This window comes from Enhydra lutris, unplaced genomic scaffold (genome assembly GCF_002288905.1).
Source record: "Enhydra lutris kenyoni isolate GAN:26980312 unplaced genomic scaffold, ASM228890v2 scaffoldscaffold76, whole genome shotgun sequence".
In the NCBI taxonomy this organism is placed as follows: Eukaryota; Metazoa; Chordata; class Mammalia; order Carnivora; family Mustelidae; genus Enhydra; species Enhydra lutris.
The window spans coordinates 4,215,833-4,237,256 of record NW_019154160.1 but is presented as its reverse complement, the minus strand read 5'-3'; the positions used below and the strand labels follow the sequence as shown (position 1 = coordinate 4,237,256).

Sequence of the window (21,424 nt, the reverse complement as noted above, 5' to 3'; positions counted from 1 at the left end):
TGTACCTGTTCTGGACAATAGGATCATTCACCCTATTTCACATCTTCCGTGGGAACATCACCGCATACCATTAGCTTGTTGGAGGGTGTGATTATTACCCCCAAATCGGTTTCCTTTACAAGTATTTGCAGCTTATCACTGATGAATAGTTGTCTTCCTCACAGAGGGGCAAGTCAGGACACATTAAAGGCAAGAAAATCCTTTTGGGGGTGATAGTGTCGGGAACTGTGAGAGGTGTGACATTTTCGCCTATGTACAACTATCGAATTCACTTACCGCAAGTTCGTGGATGCACTCAGAAGACATGAGACTCCCACGTCCGACATGAAGAACAATTTGTCACTCATAGCAATAGCAGTAGTCAGAGTATCAGCATGTCTACTCTGAGCCCCCGCTGACACTGGGGTTGTATGAAAGGGACAGATGCCACCTGCACACATAGTAGGTTGTACCACAGGAGAGGAACCCTGAACCTGTGGAGCCCGAATCCTTTATAAAGGGTGGTCAGTGTGGGGCACCTTGCTCCAGAGAAGGACAGCATCTCTAGCTTCCAAGAGGGCTGTCTATACAAGCATTCTTGGAAAGACTGTCCAGAAAAAAGGGTAAGCTGTGCCTCATCGGTCAGACTTACAGAAATGAGAGACCCATGGAGAACTCTCTTCCAATAGCATTAAATCAAAATTGAAATTTTCCTTGAATGATTTCTGCTTCATGTACATCCTGGGTTACACAGGCTCTCTGGTTCCCAAAGCTGCTTCTTTCCATTGGGGGACACAGGCTTCAGAGCCATCTGGGCAAAATAGGCAGGACTCATGCTATCATCTGCCATGTTTGGGGTTTGCTGGGTGTCATGATGAGGATGGCAGCGGTGCTGGCGATGGTGATAATGATGGAATCTCTGTGTGGTCCCCAAAATGTATGAGTTAAATCTGCGCTGTTAAGGTACCTTCATTCCTGAGTCTATTTATGTTTTCTCTAGCACACGAAGGACAAATGTCATCTCATGGCTCTCTGTACTATCTAATCAAAACATTCCATTGGAAAAGCGTTTCTTGGGCACCTTTACAACTCACAGGCTGTGATGGGGGCTGTGGATACATATAAAATAGGCCACAGGACAGCTCACAGCCAACTGGAGGAGGAGGATCATTTTATAACCCATCCAGTGTACATTAACATTAAAAGTGGAATGAGTGCCATATTTGAAACGTGAATGCACCAGGGAGGGAACAGAGAGCAGAAGGCAGTTAATGCTGCCTAGAGTTTCAGAAGGGGAAGAGGAAAAGAGTAGTGAGGGGAGACTGAAGAGAAGATGATGCTTGAGCTGGTGTCTTGAATGATGAGGAGTTGTATTAGTCAAGAAGGAAAGAAGGAACCTAAATGTATAGCAATGTGTGAGGTGTTAAGATGTTTAAAATCTAGTTCCTACTTTCAAGCAGCTTATTATCTGCTGGTTGAGTGCCGGGGATTAACATATATTCACTTGAGGCAGAGGGACATTGAGAAATATGATGTCATTTCTGATTTTTTGTTTTTTTTTAAAGGGATCTTCAATTACCCATTTTTTAGCATCCAAGACTTACTGAAAACATCGTAGATATGGAGTGGTAAAAAAAATGATGTGATACATGGATTCCAGAAGCCACATTAAAGGGGATATGTAGCCTGAAAGACTAAGAAAGACTGAATGTTAGCTTTATTTCAATTTCAATGGAGAGCAGGAATAGCCTGGCTATATTCCTTTGGAAGAGTCTAGTAAATTTTTATCATTTTTCCAGGCTGTTATATTTACCCTGTTTGCCAGTGAAACCTGGTAGCAAAAACCTCTGACCATTTCAGCTTGTTTTGCTCGGTGATAAGGGTGGGAAGAGAGGAGACCAGGAAAAAAAAGTGAGAAAGCTAGATGAGAAAAGAGATTCCCAGGAAGAAGGAGGCCATGAAAAGGAACAGACCGAAATGTTGATGAAGAGGATGATCTGGGATTGGTCCTTAGCTCCACTCATTAGATAGACAGAGGGTTCATGTCTCCACTGATGCATAAGAAATAAAGAACAATGTCAGAGCACAAGTCACCGGTGCTGAAAGCATATGGAACCAACCACAAGTATGAAGGAGCACAGAGTAGGGAGTCATACCAATACAAGGGACGACTGCGAGAAAAGAGGGGAGTTGAGGCGGGTTTAGACAACTGGAAGAATTTGGAGAGGTGAAAAGGAAGGAGGTGTCCCACCGAAAAAGCAAATGTACTTTTCTGTAATGTGACCATGGAAAGGAAACTCTAAGGCCAGTCAATTCTTGTCAGCTGTGATTTTCACAAAGACAATTCTATTATGGTGACCGGTGACTGCAGTTGGCCTGATCCTAAAAAAGCAGTCTGGGTTACTGGGTGATAGTAAAGGTGACAGTCACCTGCCTTTGCTCAGCGAATGGTTTTTGTTCATTGGCAAAGTCAGGATTCTGGTCCCAGGGCTTTGTGAACCTGACATCCTACCTCAGCCTTGTTAGGTACCATCCACGCACGATCAGCATTATTCTCTGGTCTCTGGGCTGTCTTCATGCAAGCATGGTCTTGGCCGTGCCAAATTTTACCAACTACGTCTTCCCAGCCTTTATAGCCACTCATTCTAATACTTCAGACAGCTTTAAAACTAAAATCCCATCTCAATTAGATTTTTCTTATTTATACCTATCAGTGGTGTCTTGCAGCTAACAGACCTACCAGGTGTCTGTCTTTATTTAACCAACTTTATACATCACACGCATAAATAGCACTACGCCGAACATCTTGATGGCAAGAACTGTGTCTTATTTATCTTTGTATTCTCAGTACCCAGCAGAGCAGCTGGCACCCAACAGGCCATAAGAAACATTTATTTCATAAAGGAATAGTGATAACACCAAAATGTATTCTAATAGCAATGCCACAAATGACTATTCTGGTGCAGTCCCTATTAACTCATGGTGAATCATGAAATAGAGTGATTCATGAAGGGGGGAGCACTCCAGCCAATGGCATGGAAAATAAGGGGAGGAGGGATTTTGCATTTTTCTGAGCCCCTGATCGAAAAGAGCCATCCACACTCATTAGCATGGCAACCCCCCCCCCCCCGCCCCGCTTCCTTATATGTGGAAGTGGTATCAGAAGAGGGAGCTGATCTCATAGCATGAAAAAAATCTAGCTGGAAATGTTCGTGTGACTTTTCCCAGATGTTAGCATTGCTATGTCTTTTTTTTTCGCACCAAGTTCTTAAATTGTAATTCCAGTATAGCTGGCATACAGTGCTGTATTAGCTGCAGGTGTAGAGTCTAGTGATTGAAGAATTCTAGATGTCATTCTACACATCACTTTAGCACTGCTGTATCTCATCCCGAGACTAGATTGGGCAGAAGTTGCCTAAAGTGACATTACTGAAATATTTAGTGCTGTGGAGTGCGAATGCGGGGAATAAGAACATTCATTTTAGAGACAACAGTCCTAAAACTCTATCTCTTGCCATGGAATGACCCTGCACTAAATGTGATAATGCACTTGAAGAACTTCAGGCAGTGCACAGCTCGTAGTAAGAGTTCAAAGGCGGAAAGCCACCCTTGCCATCACTGTCATGATTATCAGTGTGACGGTCAAGGCCGAGTGTGGTGTGGCAGGGCACCAGGGCAGAGGCCATGCCCAGGAGTCCTCCTGTGGTAGGGCTGAAAGGCAGCACCATCCTTGGTTGGGACCATCTCATACCATCACATTAAATGGGTGCCCAAAAAGAGCCATCCCAGGATTGCCTACACCAGCTGTCCAGTTCCTCACTGGCTGAAGTAATGGGGAGGACAGGAATTGAAATCAAAATGTCTAGGATGGGCTTGGAGCTCTGTCTTTGGGTCAGTTTCTGATGCCTCTGTGCCTCAGTTTCCTCATACTGGAAAGGCTGATGTGGGACGAAGTGAGATGAAGTAAGTAAAGGTGTATACCGTACCTTTGAGACACTCCTTCGTTACAGACCCCGACTCCTTTCCTGAAGGTACCAGGAACTTGACCTGCTTCCCTATAACCCATCACCCATATTTATGATGTGAGACAGACTTTGTGTGAAATGATTCCATGTCATGAATACATATGAAAGGGTATGTGGCTGGATAGGAGAGTATACAGAATGTATGTGCTTGCTGGGGTTGCTGAAACAAATGGTCACAAATGGGTGGCCTAAAACAGCCACAGTTTACCAGCCCTGCTGACACCTTGATTTTAGCCCTGTAAGACTCCAGAACTGTAAGAGAATAAACCCAGTATTGATCTAAGCCACTAAGTTTATGGTAATTTGTCATAGCAGCAATAAGAAACTAATACACCCTAAGAACTCACAACCAGGGCAACTGAGTAAGTCTGAGAAGTCAGGGAAAGGCAGATCCCCTCAGAGGATTCTCCTACTTTGCATTAGCCCTGGATGGGGGTAGTAAGGGGGAGTGGCGTCTTCACAGATACAGGTCTTCAACGTGGACATGGCCATGGCAGCAGCCTCCGTCTAGAGGTTTCAGGTTTGGAGGATCACAGACCAGAGCACTGGATCAGTATCTAGAGCCCCATTCAAATACCATGTCTCCTCCTTAGTGGCCCAGTGGCCAGAAACACAGGATTCAGTCAGTGGGGACAGAGCAGATCCTCTACGCTGTCTTGCTTCAGGGGACCCCCCTCCAAATCTGGGCCACATCCTCTGAAAAGAAGCTGCCTAGTAAAGTAGACCATGATTGCTTAGTTCTTCCACCAAAGATATTTTCTGCTAGCCTTAGCCTGTGACCTACAGTAGACACAGAAGAGGCCTGCCACCCAGCCTTGCTCCCCTCACAGAAAATACTGGTCTAATCTTTCCCTAAGCAGACTTCTAGCTAAGGGTCCTGTCTCCTTGGCATCAATCCTTCACACCCTGTGGAACAAAGTCTCTATGACCTGGCCCCTTGGGAGTGGGCACTGGGTCCTGGGAGCCAACTGGGAAGGATAGATCTTACAGGATCAATGAATCTGGGAGGTCTGGCTGCCACTACCTCATTAGGGAGAAGGGGTGTTCCCATTCCCATCTTAGCACCCTGTGTGGGTCAAGCCCTCCTGTCTCCCAGGACCTCCATGCCCTTGCCTGTCCCTAAGAGTTGTGCCCTGGGAGAGGAATGCTAGGTTTTCCAATCTCTGGCTCTGTCCCTACATCTGGTTTTTTTTTTCCTTTTTTTTTTTTTTTCCTACATCTGTTTTAAAGTTAAGGCCCATCACTGGGTTTCTAAGCCTCCATTCAGGCTGACCACTAGGACAATTTTGTTTATTTGGCTACTAAGCTCTTAAACCCTGTGGCTAGTTTGGGAGGAGACTGGGAAACAGAGTTGCTCTCTGACAGCTGGAGAGGGGATGCTGCTATGGGACAGGGCTTCTCCAGCTGTTGACAGGTCACTCAGAAAAGGGAGTGAGCAAGGTAAGGTGGAAGAATGCTTCATCTTCAAGCAGAAGCCAGGCATAGAAGGGCATCAGTATGTCCCACCTAGTATGATGACATTTGGGTGGGTCAGTAGTGGAAGAGTTAATACCCAGAAGTCATGAAAACCATCTCAATCAGCAGGGTAAGTTCAGACCGCCAGTGCCCAGTACCATATGGGGCTCTGTGCCCTAGAAACCAAACAGTGGGTTCAGAGTGGCCACATGGCCATTTTAATTATGCCCAGCATGTGGGAGAATTGAATCTTGCATAGCTCAAGGGAGCTAGTCAGACAAAATCTAGAACAAAATCAACTCACTGACACAGATATTCATGCAGCACATTCTAGGTGTAAGAGATGGTACTGCCCACACAACAGGCACAGAAAGAGCTTTCCAGGCATCAGGGGCCTGGCATCAGCCAACAGAACAGGAAAGCTAAGGCACTTCTGGGCCATGTGTCTCAAAGGCAGCGAGCTATGCCCTAGAAGCTGGCCCCGTTTGAGATCAAAGGGCATACTTCATTTGGGGAGGGTAGCAAAATCTTCAGAGGGAGGTGGCATTTGGAAAGGGTCCTTACAGATGGATGGGATATTAGCAGGCAACAGCAGGCAAAATGTGAATGAGAGAGCTTATGAGGCAGAGGGCACAGCAGGAGCCTAGGTGGGGAGGACAGAAGCCCAGGGGTGGCAGAGCTCAGTTTGACCGAAGGTGGGGAACCACATGGGCAGCCCTGGGAGGTGATGCTACAGGGAAACAACATCCAGAGCCTTGGATATTGAGCAAAGGGCTGGCCCTTGATTCAATGGGGGGTACAGAATGTTGGTGGGAAGGGAAAGACACGGCCAGAGGTGCATTTGAGAGACAATGGTCAGGAGGTCACTTGGATATGCGGGATTCAATTTTCTGGCATGACCTTTAAGTGGTGATCTTCAGCATGTAATCAGACATTGCCCCCATCATTGCATGTGGGCAGCACTGAATTCAAAGCCCCACCTTACACCCCAGTAGATGGGCACTAATAATTCTGCTGGGGGCCTTACCTTTTCTCATTTAGCAGTGGGATCTACAGTGCTAAAAGGAAGGATCCCCTAGCTCATGGGAAAAATGTTCTTCAAATTTCAGTGATGATGTTACATGACACAACTAGATGTCGTGATAAGATGGGTCTGGGGGCACCTGGGTGGCTTAGTTAAGCGTCTGACTCTTGATTTCTGCTCAGGTCATGATCTCAGAGTCATGGGATCTAACCCCGTGTTGGGCTCAGTGCTCAGTGTGGAGTCTGCTTGAAATTTTTTCTCTCCCTCTGCCTCTGCCCCTTCCCCTGCTTGTGCTCTCTACATAAATATATAACTAAATAAATAAATAAATAACAGATAAATAAAATCTTTTAAAAAAATAATAACATGGGTCTTATTTCTCCAACCTCTTCAAGCCCTTGGACAATAGCCTCCTTGACAGGGGCATCGAGTTTCTAGAGCTTTTACATTCGAACAAGAATGGCTTCTAGTAATCGGTATGACCTTGAGCAACTTCACAAGGGAAACATTCAGCAAGTGTCCACTGTGTGTAAGGCATGCTACTTTCTACCATCTAAGGGTATGCACTAACCCATGTGTGCACTCCTTTACAGTCACCTTTTACTGGAAGCTCGGTTTCTCCCTGTGTGAAATGAGAGGCTGGAATGAGCCATGTCTAGATCCTTGGTTCTAACCTCCTGCCCTCCTGCCAGGTAACTGGATATGAGACAACAAAGACCAGGTTGGAAAGGAAGCAGTTTAGGAGCCCGTGCACAGAGACCATAACAAACATAGGAGAATTATCTCTGAGGCCATCTGAACCCAAACTATAATAGATCCCAGTTAAAGATGCTATGTATTTATCTGAGAGAGAGATGGAGACAGAGAGAGAGAGAAAACAAGCAGCGGGGAGGGGCAAACGGAGAGGGAGAAGCAGACTGCCCCCTGAGCAAGGAGCCTGATGTGGGGCTCCATCCCAGGACCCTGAGACCAAGACCCAAGCTGAAATCAAGAGTCGGACACCTAACCGACTGAGCCACCCAAGCATCCACAGTTACATAATTTAGATAAATGCATGCCTTCGGCTGTTCAGGCTGCTGAACAAAAGGCTTCAACAACAGATTCATCTCTTCCTGTTCTGGAGGCTGTGAGTCCAAGATCCAGGTGCTGGCTGAGTCAGTTCCCACGGAGACCTCTCCTCCTGCCTTACTGATGGGTGGCCGGCCACCCCCCGACTGTGTCCTCACATGGCCTTTCCTTGGTACGTGTGCAAAAAGAGAGAGGGAGTAAGATTTCTCCTGTCTGTCCCTCTGAGGACACGAATGCCATCATGGGAGCTCCACTTCATGACCTAGTTACTTCCCAAAGGCCCATGTCCAGATATTGTCACATTGGGGGCTTGGGCCTCAACATATGGATTCTGGGGGAACACAAACATTCAGTCAGCAAAAATTCATATATAACAGGCCCGGATTGAAAAATTAAAGAGGATTTCGGAAATGCTAGGGTTACATTACGAAGCATAATCGTGAGACATCTTTGGAGGGAGGGGTTATGACCATCCTTTCTATCTTATAGGGGAGGACAGTGTAGAACAAAGAGACGAAGATAACCCAGCTACCCAGTGACAGAGCCAGGATTTGAATCATACTAGCCCAGAGTCCTCGTGCCTTGTGCGTTATAAGGCCCTGCGCCACCATCCAGAATGGAAGACATGGGCCCTGTGTTCCCAGAAGCTGCTCCTTGGAGAGCTGCTGCTGAAGATGTGATGCTGAGCCAGACAGGCTGTTGCCCTGACCCAGCTAGGAAATGCTTATATTAAGCTGTCTGTGTGCACAGGCTTTACAGGAACGTAATTCTAACCTTAAAAGAATAGGATAAAATGCAACTTTTCAATTCAGATTAAAACCATTCAATCATGGGGTACATGGGTGGCTGGCTCTGTCAGTTGGGTATCCGACGCTTGATTTCAGCTCAAGTCTTGGTCTCAGGGTTGTGAGTTTGAGCCCCACGTTGGCTCCACACTGGGCGTGGAGCTTACTTAAAAAAAAAAAAAGGAAAACCCATTCAGCCATGAATCACTATATTGTACACCTAAAACTAATAGAACATTGGCTGTTAACCACCCTGGAATTAAAATACTTTCCAAATCCATTCAGTCATAAAAAACATTCATCTTCTGCCCAGATATTTCCTCTCTTTTCAAGAGTTTGGTATGCTCACCATCTGAAGAGACAACACAACCCGTTCTCATTTCTCAGACCACAGGCTCTTCTCTCAGACCAGAGAGGGACAATTTTCAGTGTCCACTACTAGTACTCCAAACAGTCCCCGTGGAAAAGAAGAAGCACATGTCTTTAAAAAAAAAAAAAAAAAGGAAACAAAATACAATATGCTGTAAATCCTTAATACACAGCTAACAAATAAACCACTTGCCTCTTAAGAAATGATTTCCACATTCACCCCAAAAACCTTTGCTCTTTTTCCACTAGAACACCCAGGTCCAGCTTCCATAAAGCTGTCCCCTGCAGAGGTAGAGGTGACTTGTGCCCATTTCACACATGGAACAATCAGGGTCAAGACAAGTACAAGTGTGTGCTTACAGGGCATCCCCTAATGCCCACCCCTGACCCTGGCACTCATATTATCATCAGAGGTTCTTCCACACTACTGGGCCCTGGGCCGGTTTGCGCTCAGGCAGCCCCTCCAGAGGACATTGAGAAAAAGGGGCAGGAAAGATAAGACAGCAAGGCTGGTGGGCCTGGCAGCAGTGTCTACTGGACTGTGAGATTATTCCCCTTTGAGCTGGATATTGGCCTGAGGTCACTGGTGTCCTTCAAAACCACTCTGTTCTTGGGCTCCCTGCCAGGCTCCTTGGTCTACTTGCCAAGGAGGAAGCAGGTGGACGGGCCCTGCGGTGGGTTAGGCTGCTGGAGGCTGGCACTGGCTGGCTGGAGCAGGGACAGAGTGGAGCTGGTGCCAAGGGCCGTCTGGAGGGTGCACAGCCCTCACTGAGGCGGCCTCTCAGGGCTTCTGGCTGGTGAAGGGTGAGAACAGTGATGAGGGAGCTAGCAGGGCCTGTCCTACGTTAGCATGTACCTCCTGTCAGGCCATCACTCTGCTTTTCTTAATCAGCCAATGAGCATTTTCTGAGCCCCTACTTTGTGGTGGCACCACTGGCTAGACAAAAGACAAAGACAAAAGACAAGGTCCCCAGCATCAAGGACTATATCGGTTCATGGGAGATGGGCCCCTCCCTGGGGAAGGAGCTGGTGCTGCCTCTGTGGGCCCCAAGCTTTGGGAGACTGGAAAGGGGAAGGAAGTGCTATGCTTTTCTAGACACTAATAAACTTCAATTAAAAAGACTTGTTGTTGGGGCGCCTGGGTGGCTCAGTCGGTTAAGGGTCCAACTCTTGATTTCAGCTCAGGTCATGATCTCAGGGTCATGAGATTGATGACCTCATCTGGCTCTGCGTTCAGTGCGGAGTCTGCTGGAGAGTCCCTCTCCCTCTGCCCCTCCGCCCCCTCTCATGCAATCTCTTTCTCTCTCTCTCAAGTAAAATAGGGGTGCCTGGGTGGCTCAGTCATTAAGCATCCACCCATGGTTCAGGTCATGATCCCAGGGTCCTGGGATTGAGCCCCACATCAGGCTCCCTGCTTGGTGGGAAGCCTGCTTCTCCCTCTCCCACTCCCTGTGCTTGTGTTCCCTCTCTTGCTGTGTCTCTCTGCCAAACAAATAAAATCTTTAAAAAATTAAAAATAAAAAATAGGTATGACTATCTGTTTTGTGTGTGTTGAGTTTGAGGAGTTCTTTATAGATCCTGGATATCAACCTTTTGTCTGTACTATCATTTGCAGATATCTTCTCCCATTCCATGGGTTGCCTCTTTGTTTTCTTGACTGTTTCCTTTGCTGTGCAGAAGCTTTTGATTTTGATGAAGTCCCAAAAGTTTGTTTTCGCTTTTGTTTCCTTTGCCTTTGGAGACATATCTTGAAAGAAGTTGCTGTGGCTGATATCAAAGAGGTTACTGCCTATGTTCTCCTCTAGGATTCTGATGGATTCCTGTCTCACGTTGAGGTCTTTTATTTTTTTTTTTTGAGTTTATCTTTGTGTACAGTTTAAGAGAATGGTCGAGTTTCATTCTTCTACATATAGCTGCCAGTTTTCCCAGCACCATTTATTGAAGAGACTGTCTTTTTTCCACTGTATATTTTTTCCTGTTTTGTCGAAGATTAACTGACCATAGAGGTGAGGGTCCATATCTGGGCTCTCTACTCTGTTCCACTGGTCTATGTGTCTGTTTTTATGCCAGTACCATGCTGTCTTGGTGATCACAGCTTTGTAGTAAAGCTTGAAATCAGGTAATGTGATGCCCCCAGTTTTATTTTTGTTTTTCAACATTTCCTTAGCGATTCGGGGTCTCTTCTGGCTCCATACAAATTTCTGGATTATTTGCTCCAGCTCTTTGAAAAATACCAGTGGAATTTTGATTGGAATGGCATTAAAAGTATAGATTGCTCTAGGCAGTATAGACATTTTAACAATGTTTATTCTTCTGATCCAAGAGCATGGAATGGTCTTCCATCTTTTTGCGTCTTCTTCAATTTCTTTCATGAGTGTTCTGTAGTTCCTCGAGTACAGATCCTTTACCTCTTTGGTTAGGTTTATTTCCAGGTATCTTATGGTTCTTGATGCTATAGTAGATGGAATCAATTCTCTAATTTCCCTTTCTGTATTTTCATTGTTAGTGTATAAGAAAGCCACTGATTTCTGTACATTGACTTCGTATCCTGCCATGTTACTGAATTGCTGTATGAGTTCTAGGAGTCTGGGGGTGGAGTCTTTTGGGTTTTCCATATAAAGAATCATATCATCTGTGAAGAGAGAGAGTTTGACTTCTTCATTGCCAATTTGGATACATTTTATTTCTCTTTGGTGTCTGATCGCTGTTGCTAGGACTTCTAATACTATGTTGAACAAGAGTGGTGAGAGTGGGCATCCTTGTCGTGTTCCTGATCTCAATGGCAAGGCTGCAAGCTTTTTCCCATGGAGGATGATATTTGCTGTGGGTCTTTCATAGATTTTATGAAGTTCAGGAATGTTCCCTCTATCCCTATATTTTGAAGTGTTTTAATCAAGAAAGGATGCTGGATTTTGTCAAATGCTTTTTCTGCATCAATTGAGAGGACCATATGGTTCTTCTCTCTTCTCATATTAATTTGTTCTATCACAATGATTGATTTGTGAATGTTGAACCATCCTTGTAGCCCAGGAATGAATCCCACCTGGTCATGGTGGATAATCTTTTTAATGTGCTGTTGGATCCTGTTTGCTAGGATCTTGTTGAGAATCTTAGCATCCATATTCATCAGTGATATTGGTCTGAAATTCTCCTTTTTGGTAGGGTCTTTGCCTGGTTTGGGGATCAGGGTAATGCTGGCTTCATAGAAAGAGTCTGGAAGTTTTCCTTCTGCTTCAATTTTTTGAAACAACTTCAGGAGAATAGGTGTTATTTCTTCTTTGAAAGTTTGGTAGAATTCCCCAGGGAATCCATCAGGTCCTGGGCTCTTGTTTTTTGGGAGGTTTTTGATCACTGCTTCAATCTCGTTACTAGATATCGGTCTATTCAGGTTGTCGATTTCTTCCTGGTTCAATTTTGGGAGTTTATAATTTTCCAGGAATGCATCCATTTCATCTAGGTTGCATAGCTTATTGGCATTTAACTGTTGATAATAACTTCTGATGACTGTTTCTACTTCCTTGGTGTTAGTTGTGATCTCTCCCTTTTCATTCATAATTTTATAAATTTGGGCTTTCTCTGGGCAGAAGATATGAACAGACACTTCTCCAATGAAGACATACAAATCGCTATGAGACACATGAAAAAATGTTCATCATCACTAGCCATCAGGGAGTTTCAAATTAAAACCACATTGAGATACCACCTTACACCAGTTAGAATGGCCAAAATTAGCAAGACAGGAAACAACAAGTGTTGGAGGGGGTGTGGAGAAAGGGGAATCCTCTTACACTGTTGGTGGGAATGCAAGTTGGTGCAGCCACTTTGGAGAACAGTGTGGAGATTCCTCAAGAAATTAAAAATAGAGCTTCCCTATGACCCTGCCATTGCACTACTGGGTATTTAACCCAAAGATACAGATGTAGTGAAAAGAAGGGCCATCTGTATCCCAATGTTTAGAGCAGCAATGGCCACGGTCGCCAAACTGTGGAAAGAGCCAAGATGCCCTTCAACGGACGAATGGATAAGGAAGATGTGGTCCATATACACTATGGAGTATTATGCCTCCATCAGAAAGGATGAATACCCAAGTTTTGTAGCAACATGGACGGGACTGGAAGAGATTATGCTGAGTGAAATAAGTCAAGCAGAGAGAGTCAATTATCATATGGTTTCACTTATTTGTGGGGCATAACAAATAGCATGGAGGACAGGGGGAGTTAGAGAGGAAAAGGGAGTTGGGGGAAATTGGAAGGGGAGGTGAACCATGAGAGACTATGGACTCTGAAAAACAATCTGAGGGGTTTGAAGAGGTTGGGGGAACCAGGTGGTGGGTATTACAGAGGGCACGGATTGCATGGAGCACTGGGTATGGTGCAAAAACAAGGAATACTGTTATGTTGAAAATAAAAAAAAAAATCATAATCAGAGAAGGAATATGGGAAAGTCCTCTCAGGCCTTAAAGGAATAAACTGGTTTAATGAGGACTACAAAATAAATAAATAAATAAATTTAAGTTTCATATTAAAACAAACTATTTTAATATTTAAAAAAATAAAATAAAATAAAAAATAGGGGCAGCTGGGTGGCTCAGTCGATTAATGTCTCTGCCTTTGGCTCAGGTCATGATCCCAGAGTCCTGGGATCAAGCCCCACATCAGGCTCTGCTCAGCAGGGAGCCTGCTTCCTCCTCTCTCTGCCTGCCTCTCTGCCTACTTGTGATCTCTCTGTGTCAAATAAATAAAATCTTTTAATAAATAAATAAATAAATAAATAAAACAGAAAATAAGTAAAATCCCTGTTAAAGATCCCATGGGGCCCATGAATGATGCTGACTTCTCTGTCTCCTTTGTGGGTACAGCTATCTGGGAATGGGCTGAGTCGTCCTGGGACCTGTGCCCCTCCCAGGCCGGGTGGAGAGACCTGGCTGGTCCAGAACAGTAGTGAGGGGCCACCTGTGGGGCTTGAAGCTTGCACTAAATAAAATGTAAAATGAGGCTCCTCAGTTACATTTGTGGCCTTTCCGTGCTCAGTACCACCCATGGCTGGGGGCTGCCAGCTACCGAATTGGACAGAGAGGACAGAACTCTTTTCTCATCCCTATAAGTCTCATTGGCTCACCTTTGTGCATCAATCCTTGCAGCAGAGAACGGCACACACTGGGGATGGGATTAAGGAGGGCGCATGTTGTGACGAGCACTGGGTGCTATATGTAAGTGAGGAATCACCAAATTTTACTCCAAAAAACAATATTGCACTCTGTTAATTACCTAAAATTTAAATTAAAAAAAGGAAAGAAAGAAAGAAAAGGGCATACCCTGGGTGAGCCATGGGGGGAGGCGCCTAAACCACTTGGGGCAGGGGTAGGGATGGGGAAGGCAGTGGAGAATGCAGAAGCTTCTCTGAGCAGGACTGAGCCCAAATCTCACCTCGACCTCACCTTGAGTGTTGGTGCTCCCTACGTCTGAGGCCCCTGCTTCTCTTTCCGCATGTCTCCCCGAGTCATCTCCTCCACTCCATGGCCTCATTGACCCCAGTCCTCAGAGATGCTCAGGCAGGCTGTCTGTACAGTTCAGTGGACCTCAAAGTACATTAGATCCCCTTTGAGGGTTTCATAAAAGACAGGCTCCTGGCCCTTCCCTTCCTTTCTGATCAGCAAGCCCGGAGATGGGGCCAGAGAAGTTGCATTTCAAACAAACCCCAGGTGACAGGTGCCCCTGAGGCTGCTGGTCCAGAAACCACACTTAGAGGATCTTGGTATGGCCTAAAGATCCTGTTCACTGATTCATTCATTCCACAAGTATCCATGCAATGCTACCATGAGCCAAGGGCTCCTTCTAGATGTGAGCAAACCAGGCAAGTTCCCTGTGCTAGGGGGCTTACATTCAAGTGAGGGGAGACAGCCAGTCAACAAAGCTGTGTGGAGGGGTGATGAATGTTATGAAGAACAAACCACGGCAAGGGAAAAAAGCTATTTTATAGGATCATCAGGAAAGGCCTCGCTGATCAGGTGACATTTGAGCAAAGACCTCAAGAAAGCAAGGGAGGTGCAAAGATATGACCCTGGCCTTTCTGCCCATCTTCAGCTTTTTAATTAGAACAGTATGACTCGTGGTTAATATGCTTAACAATCAAGGTCATCAGTCTCTGTGACAGCTAGGTTTGAAGGCAAATTCGATGGTGTATGTGTGTGCATTTTGTTAAAAAGAAGCCTGATGCTAAAGGCCTTACATTTCATCTGGGCGGGGCACCTGGGTGGCTCAGTCATTAAGCATCTGCATTTGGCTCAGGTCATGATCCCAGCGCCTGGGATGAGCCTTGCTTCAGGCTCCCCGCTGGGAGGGAAAGCTGCTTCTCCTCCTCTCACTCCCCCTCCCCCTGCTTGTGTTCTCTCCCGCTGTCTCCCTCTCTCTCTCTCTCTGTCAAATAAATAAATAATCTTAAAAAAAAAAGAAAAATTGCATCTGGGCTGGCAGTTCCACCTCTGGGCCCCATCTGTCCACACTCCTCTCTGAGAGGTGAGGGGTCCCAAAGGTGATGAGGGGACTGCCAAAGAGCCGGTTTCAACTTCTAGACGAGGCCTTAGGGCTCCCAGGGCAGATGGCTCCAGCCCATTTCTAGGGCCTTCAGGCTTCTTCCCTGCCCACCCCCACCCCAGGCAAAAAGGCGACTGAATAGGAGCGGGGTAGCCTGGGACCTGGGATGTCCTTACACAAGCGCCCCAGGTCCGACCGACGAGACACAGAACGGCCACGGGAGGAGAGGCTCGGTGTGCCTCGTCGTCCCGGTTCCGCGAACGTCTGCGGCAGATCGGCCAGCCTCAACGGATGAGCCGAACGCTCCGTACCTCTCTGCAGCTCTGGGGTCCAGACAGGAGAGTGTAAGTCAGTCACATGTGTCCACCGTTGCCGGAGGAATAAGCAGTGTTTAGGGCCACAAGTCAGGAGCCTCTCCGCCCGCACGAGGAACGCGGGCTCGCGGGTGGCCCCGGCCCCTCGCCCACGCGCAGGCCTCGCCGGAAGCGCAAGGTGCGTGCTGTCCACCCCTCACTTTCCTTTTCAACACGTGGTATCTTTTTAGGCCCAACTGTCCCAGGCCTTAAACGGGGTTTCGGATAAGGCGAAGGAAGCAAAGGAGTTTCTGGTCCAGCTGAAGAACATCCTGCAGCAGATCCAGGTGAGCCGAGCCCAGCCCCGGGCCGGGCGGTCAGGGCAGGACGCAGGCGGCAAGTGGCAAGGGGGAAGGGATGGTCCCTGCGGCGAGCATGTGGTAGGTGAGGAACATAGAGGGTTTAACTGCCCTACCGCGTAGCCTCAAAATATCGCTGTGTCACTTACGAAATCCGTGCGTGTGCGGAGCACCCATGCTGTGTCACACACCAAGCTGAGCACAGGTCACGCAAGCACTGTCCCCGGCCTCAGCGGCCCGTGGGCAAGAGTGCGCATGCGTGCGCTCTACGTGGATGCGCATGCGTCTGCGCTACGTGAGTGCGCATGCGTGGAGGGCCTGTTCACAGCGTTGAGGAATTCGGAAGGTATTTCCTTGTCTGCACGGAGGGGGGCAACCCAGGGCACTGCATTCTTGATCTTGGATTAGGTCCACACTCGTGACTGCCTTTCAGTTTAAGCAGCTCTCTAAAGGCCGTATGTGCCAACACAGCCACATTGTGGGGTACGGGGCGGGTGAGAGCCGCAGCGCAGGTCACCGCGCGAGGTCGGAATCCACGCTGGTCTCAGAGACCCCGAAGGATCCTAAGACGGAGACAGATTTTGCTGCCGGATCACTGTATTGGGGGTTGTTTTCCCGTCTTCCGATTGCAGAAAGCAAAAGTATACATTGTAGAAATTTTGGGACATAGAGAACAATAGACAGGACTTAGGAGTAGTTCACCGTTATCTCTTCACTGTAGGTGACTGCTTCACGCTTTTAATAGGTTCCTCGTGACTGACACACATGTGCGTGCAAGCAGTGTGGAATTGTGCTGTACGTGTGTGTGCATGCGGTGTGGAATTGTGCCGTACATGTGCGTGCACGTGGTGTGGAATTGTGCTGTACGTGTGCGTGCACGCGGTGTGGAATTGTGCTGTACGTGTGCGTGCACGCAGTGTGGAATTGTGCTGTACTTCACTTACAAACTCCCTTTTTTCCCTTTCCAGTCTTTCATGAGCATTTTGCACAGCTCCCAATGAACAAGGTTTGAACGATGTGCCAAGAATCGTGGTACCCCTGACCTGACTCACATTAACATTGTTTCTAGTGTAATAATGTTACAGATGTCTCTGCCAAGAACTTCTCTGAAATACTTCTCTGTGTCTCGCTCTGGGCACAATTCAGCGTGTCTTCTCCCTAAAGCTCTCTGCCTCCCCCAGGAAAATGGGCTGGACTACGAAGCCTGCCTGGTTGCTCAGTGTGACGCTCTGGTCGACGCTTTAACTCGGCAGAAAGCCAAGCTGCTCACCAAGGTCACCAAAGAGAGGGAGCACAAGCTGAAGGTAGGTACTTGGGTGATGACAACCTGGCCCTCCTCACAGCCTCTGCACCACACGTGCGGATGCACACAGTAGGCGCTAGGTCAGTATTAGGTGAGTGAAAGAATGGATGAATGAATGAATGAATGAATGAGGCGAAGAAGGGATGAGCAAGCTGACCCCACACCTGCTCACACTCACATGACTTTCCCCAAAGCCATGCTCTCCCTGCAAAGCTGCATTCGGGTGCCCTGACTCCTGCTCAGGTCAGAAGTACCCTTTCCCATCTTCTCTGAGGTCCTGTTGTTTGTCTAAGGGACTCTGCATCTCACCTTGTAGAGCAGAAGGGACCAGTGATGGTGGCGAGGCCATGCTCTCCTCAGGTCATCAGCTCTGCCACCTTCTTCAGGCCCTCTCTAATATCTCACGCCCTCAGTAACGAGCAGTAATAATATGACCAGTGTCCACCGTGGGAAGGGGAGGGTTTCCCCTCACAGGACACTGGGCTCCTGGTGTGAGCAGGTCCACAAACACTCTGCATCAATGGAGGACTGCTTCATTGTCTTGGTGGGGGGGGGGGTTCAACCTATTTTGTAGATATTTCCCAAGTGAATTAGGAAATAATACTTTCAAGGAAAGAAAGAAGGAGTGTTGGGGATGGTCCGTGTTTTCAAGTGAAGCAGCTGAACCGATCGAATTATCCATGACCACCAACAGGAGAGAAGTAAGACAAGAAGTTGGTCACTGGTCCCATGGGCAGTTTCAGACTGTGTACTTTCTCGGCTATCCAGAGCTCAGGAACAGAGTTCGTTCTGTTGGGCATTGAGTCCTCTTGCTGGGAAGTGAGTCCATTTATCCCCCAGGAGAGAGGGCCCACGGAGCTCAGGAGCCAGCACCCGGAGGAGAGGGCGCAAGGTGGTCACCTCTCCCAAGGCTTTCTCCATGCGAATTCTCCAACCCCCACTACAGCCTGGCTGTTCCTCCTCTGAAGAAATGATTCCTGGGGGTTCTTTTTATCGCAGATGGTGTGGGACCAGATCAATCACTGTACACTGAAGCTGCGCCAGTCAACGGGGCTGATGGAGTACTGCCTGGAGGTGATCAAGGAGAACGACCCCTCCGGCTTCCTGCAGGTGAGGCTGGGCTCGGAGAACAGAGACAGGCTTGGCTTCCCACCTCCAAGTCCGCCACTGCTCCTCAAACTAGCCAAAGTTTGGGGAGAGTCCCTTCCAGTGAATTGAGCAGATACTCCTTTGCTCAGAGATTCTGGAAGACCCAGGTTCTCATCTTGACTCTGACTCTCACTAGCCGTGACCCTGGTTCTGGGTCGTTGTTAAAAGAGGGAGTCAGATGTCATCATTTCTAGGGCCAGAATGTCATGAGTTTATGCTTTGGCTTCCAGAGACCCCGGCTCAACATTTTCCCCACAAATGGGAGAGGACAGTCTTTGCCAGACAAGCTGGAAAGACTGTAATGGAGGAAGTGAGTTAGCAGAATCCGCATGGCCCATTATCTCAGTGGGCAGAGTCCTGCAGGTGTAGACGGATGGCCACTGCCCACAGAGCCCATGCAGCCTTGCTGGGGCATCCCCCCAACAGCCAGGCTGACTCAGGGCCACGAGCATCTCTCAAGAACATGACGGTGATTCAGATGGTGGCTCAGTCCTCTGTCTGTAGGGAAAATGATGAATCCCCTTGGCTAGTCCCCAAGTAGTGCACACGGGATCGTGGCTCCTCAGGGACATGTGCAAGTGTCAGAATGAGCAGGACTTTCCAGCAGAGGAGAGCAGAGCTGGGGGCTTGATGGGGAGTTTGAAACAGAGCAGCTTGGAGAGAATATTCTCTGGAGAATGAGCTTCGAAATTCTGGAGCTATAGGAAGCACTTCCTTCAGACCCCGGAACAAACCACTTTTATGTTTCATTTTACAAAGTACTAGATCTAACAAAAGCAGTACAGTGAAGAAGGCTTTTGCATATTTAAAAAAGTATCATTGGCTTCACAAAACGGTTTGGCCTGATATCTTTCAATAGCAAGTTCTTCTTCACATGTAGATGATCACTTTTTCAAAATACAATTCAAATGGTAACAGTGCATTTTTATTTTCCCAGTGTCATGCTGGCAGGGATCCTATCTTCTCCACCGTGGCCTGAGAGCCCATGGCCAGTGCAGCCCCTTCCCTGTCCCCAAGCCACAGACACCAAGCCCCTCCTCCTTTCCCACCACTTACTGCATGATTTTTCCTTTGCAAATCAAAACCCTAAACTCTGTGCTCCCCTTTAAGATCTCAGATGCTCTGATCAAGCGTGTCCAGGTGTCTCAGGAGCAGTGGGTCAAAGGCGCCCTGGAGCCAAAAGTGTCTGCGGAGTTTGACTTGACCTTGGACAGCGAGCCGCTGCTGCAGGCCATCCACCAGCTGGACTTCATCCAGATGAAATGTAGGGGTGAGCCGTGGTTGGCCCAGTTCAGGCCACGCTTCTTTCAGAAGGAAGAGGCATCCACTCTGAGGGGCAGCTCAGTGTCACTGGAAGACTGGTGACAGGCAGAGGGAGCAGAGGGGGAGGGGAGAGGATGCCAAAGTTACAGGCCCAAGTTCAAGTCCCAGCTCAACCACCCACTAGCTGGGTGGCCTAGGGTGGGGAGCACCCCAGTCTGAGCCTCAGTTTTCCCATTTGTAAAAGAGGATTCGTTATTTATTCAGACACTTAGTGAGCATGCCATGTGTCAGGCACTATTCTAGGTGCAGGACACAGCTTTGAACAAGTCAACAAACTCCTTTGTAAGATTGAGCTGATAGTCTAGAAGAGGAAATAGACAGTACCCAAATATATCATACAATGTCCAATGGAGAGAGATGCAGTACAGGAGAAGAATATTCCAGGTGGCAGAGGGATGGCAAATGCAAAGGTCCTGAGGCAGGAGTCCATTTTCTGGGTTCCAAGAAGAGCAAGAAGGTCAGAGGTGAGAGCAGAATGAGTAAGACGGAGGGTGCTAGGAGGTGGAGGAGAGCCATGGAAGACACAGGCTAAGGCTCAAATATTGCGTGACTTGCACCATGTCACAAGATTAGCAAGTAATGGCCAGAACCAAAGCCAGAGTCCTATTCAAAAGGCTTCCTCTCCAGGGACATCAAAAGTACATTCCGGAGAGGCCATAAAGCTGTTTGGTTTTTTAAAACCAAAATATCAAAGGACGGGGTGCCGCACCCACAGGATCTATGAGGGCAGGAAATCCTTACCTGCAAAATAAGTGGCTTTTTTTACACTAAGGACGATACAAGTGTCTTGCTCATCTGCGTGCCCACTCCCACACTTGGTTTGCACCTCAGGCGAGGTTTGGAAATGCTGCCTGCCGATGAGATGTGGTACGGAGGAACGGGGAGCCTGGCAGAGGATAGGGAGGTGCAGCAGAAGAAGCGGTGGCCCTGGAAAGGGGGGTGTGAAAGGAGGAGGCTTGGAGCTGCTCCCAAGGCTCGGATACTGCTCTGGGATTGGGTGGTGGGTTCACAGAGGAAGTGGGAGAGGCAACAGCAGAGCCTAGGATGGAGAGGGGACCCCTACATGCTTGTAAACTGAGGCCCGGGGAGTCGGCTCCTCTCAGCCAGCCCTGAGACCAAGTCTGTGAACAAGACAGGGCTGCACCCAGCTAAACTACCAGTGCCACTTGGAAAACAGCCCGAATCACAGGAGCCAAACCGAAACCTCTGGTGTTTAGAAATCCGGTGTTGTGATTTTCCCTTCGGCAGCTGTCGGTGTGGACTGGATTTCTCCCAATCTTGCCATGATAGAACTTAGGATACATTTGATTCACATCCCTAATTCCAAGGGTTGGCTGTTGGCTACTCCAGGATTGCCTCTCCCTCCCGGATCTTGTTCCCTGGACCTTTAACGTTTAAATGTTGTCTCTGGGCCAGACGTTTAAATGTGTCTTTGAATTCTGCATGCCCCCCACCCCAACGGCCCCTTCCCAAGCTGCAGTGTAAGCCGCCCATTGGATCCACAGAGAGGGTCCACACAGGCCTTTGCGTGGCCAGGAGGCACGCAGGGACATGTGGAACCCGGCTCTGTGGGAATCCCTCGTGGGTCCCTCGTGGGTCTGAGAATCAAAACCAGGGGTTCTCAGTGAGCACGTGGGGAGGAGGTCAGCCCTTCCTTAGGGCTCCAGACACAGAGGCGCGGAGGCCTCTGCCATGCCTTTCCCATCCCCCAACCCGGCTCCAGGAAACGCTGGGAATGCGCGGTCACCAGTCACCTGTG

General features: G+C 47.9%; 1 protein-coding gene across 2 annotated transcripts in view; it reads left to right on the top strand.

Moving 5' to 3' along the window:
- LOC111160536 (tripartite motif containing 67) overlaps positions 1-21,424 on the top strand; it is a 41,445-nt gene that overhangs the window by 11,546 nt on the left and 8,475 nt on the right. For both annotated transcript variants that reach the window (XM_022523706.1, XM_022523705.1), the window contains 4 exons: positions 15,783-15,878; positions 17,072-17,194; positions 18,193-18,303; positions 19,453-19,612. In XM_022523706.1, coding sequence (XP_022379414.1) covers positions 15,783-15,878; positions 17,072-17,194; positions 18,193-18,303; positions 19,453-19,612 — 490 coding nt within the window. The remainder of the gene's footprint in view (positions 1-15,782; positions 15,879-17,071; positions 17,195-18,192; positions 18,304-19,452; positions 19,613-21,424) is intronic.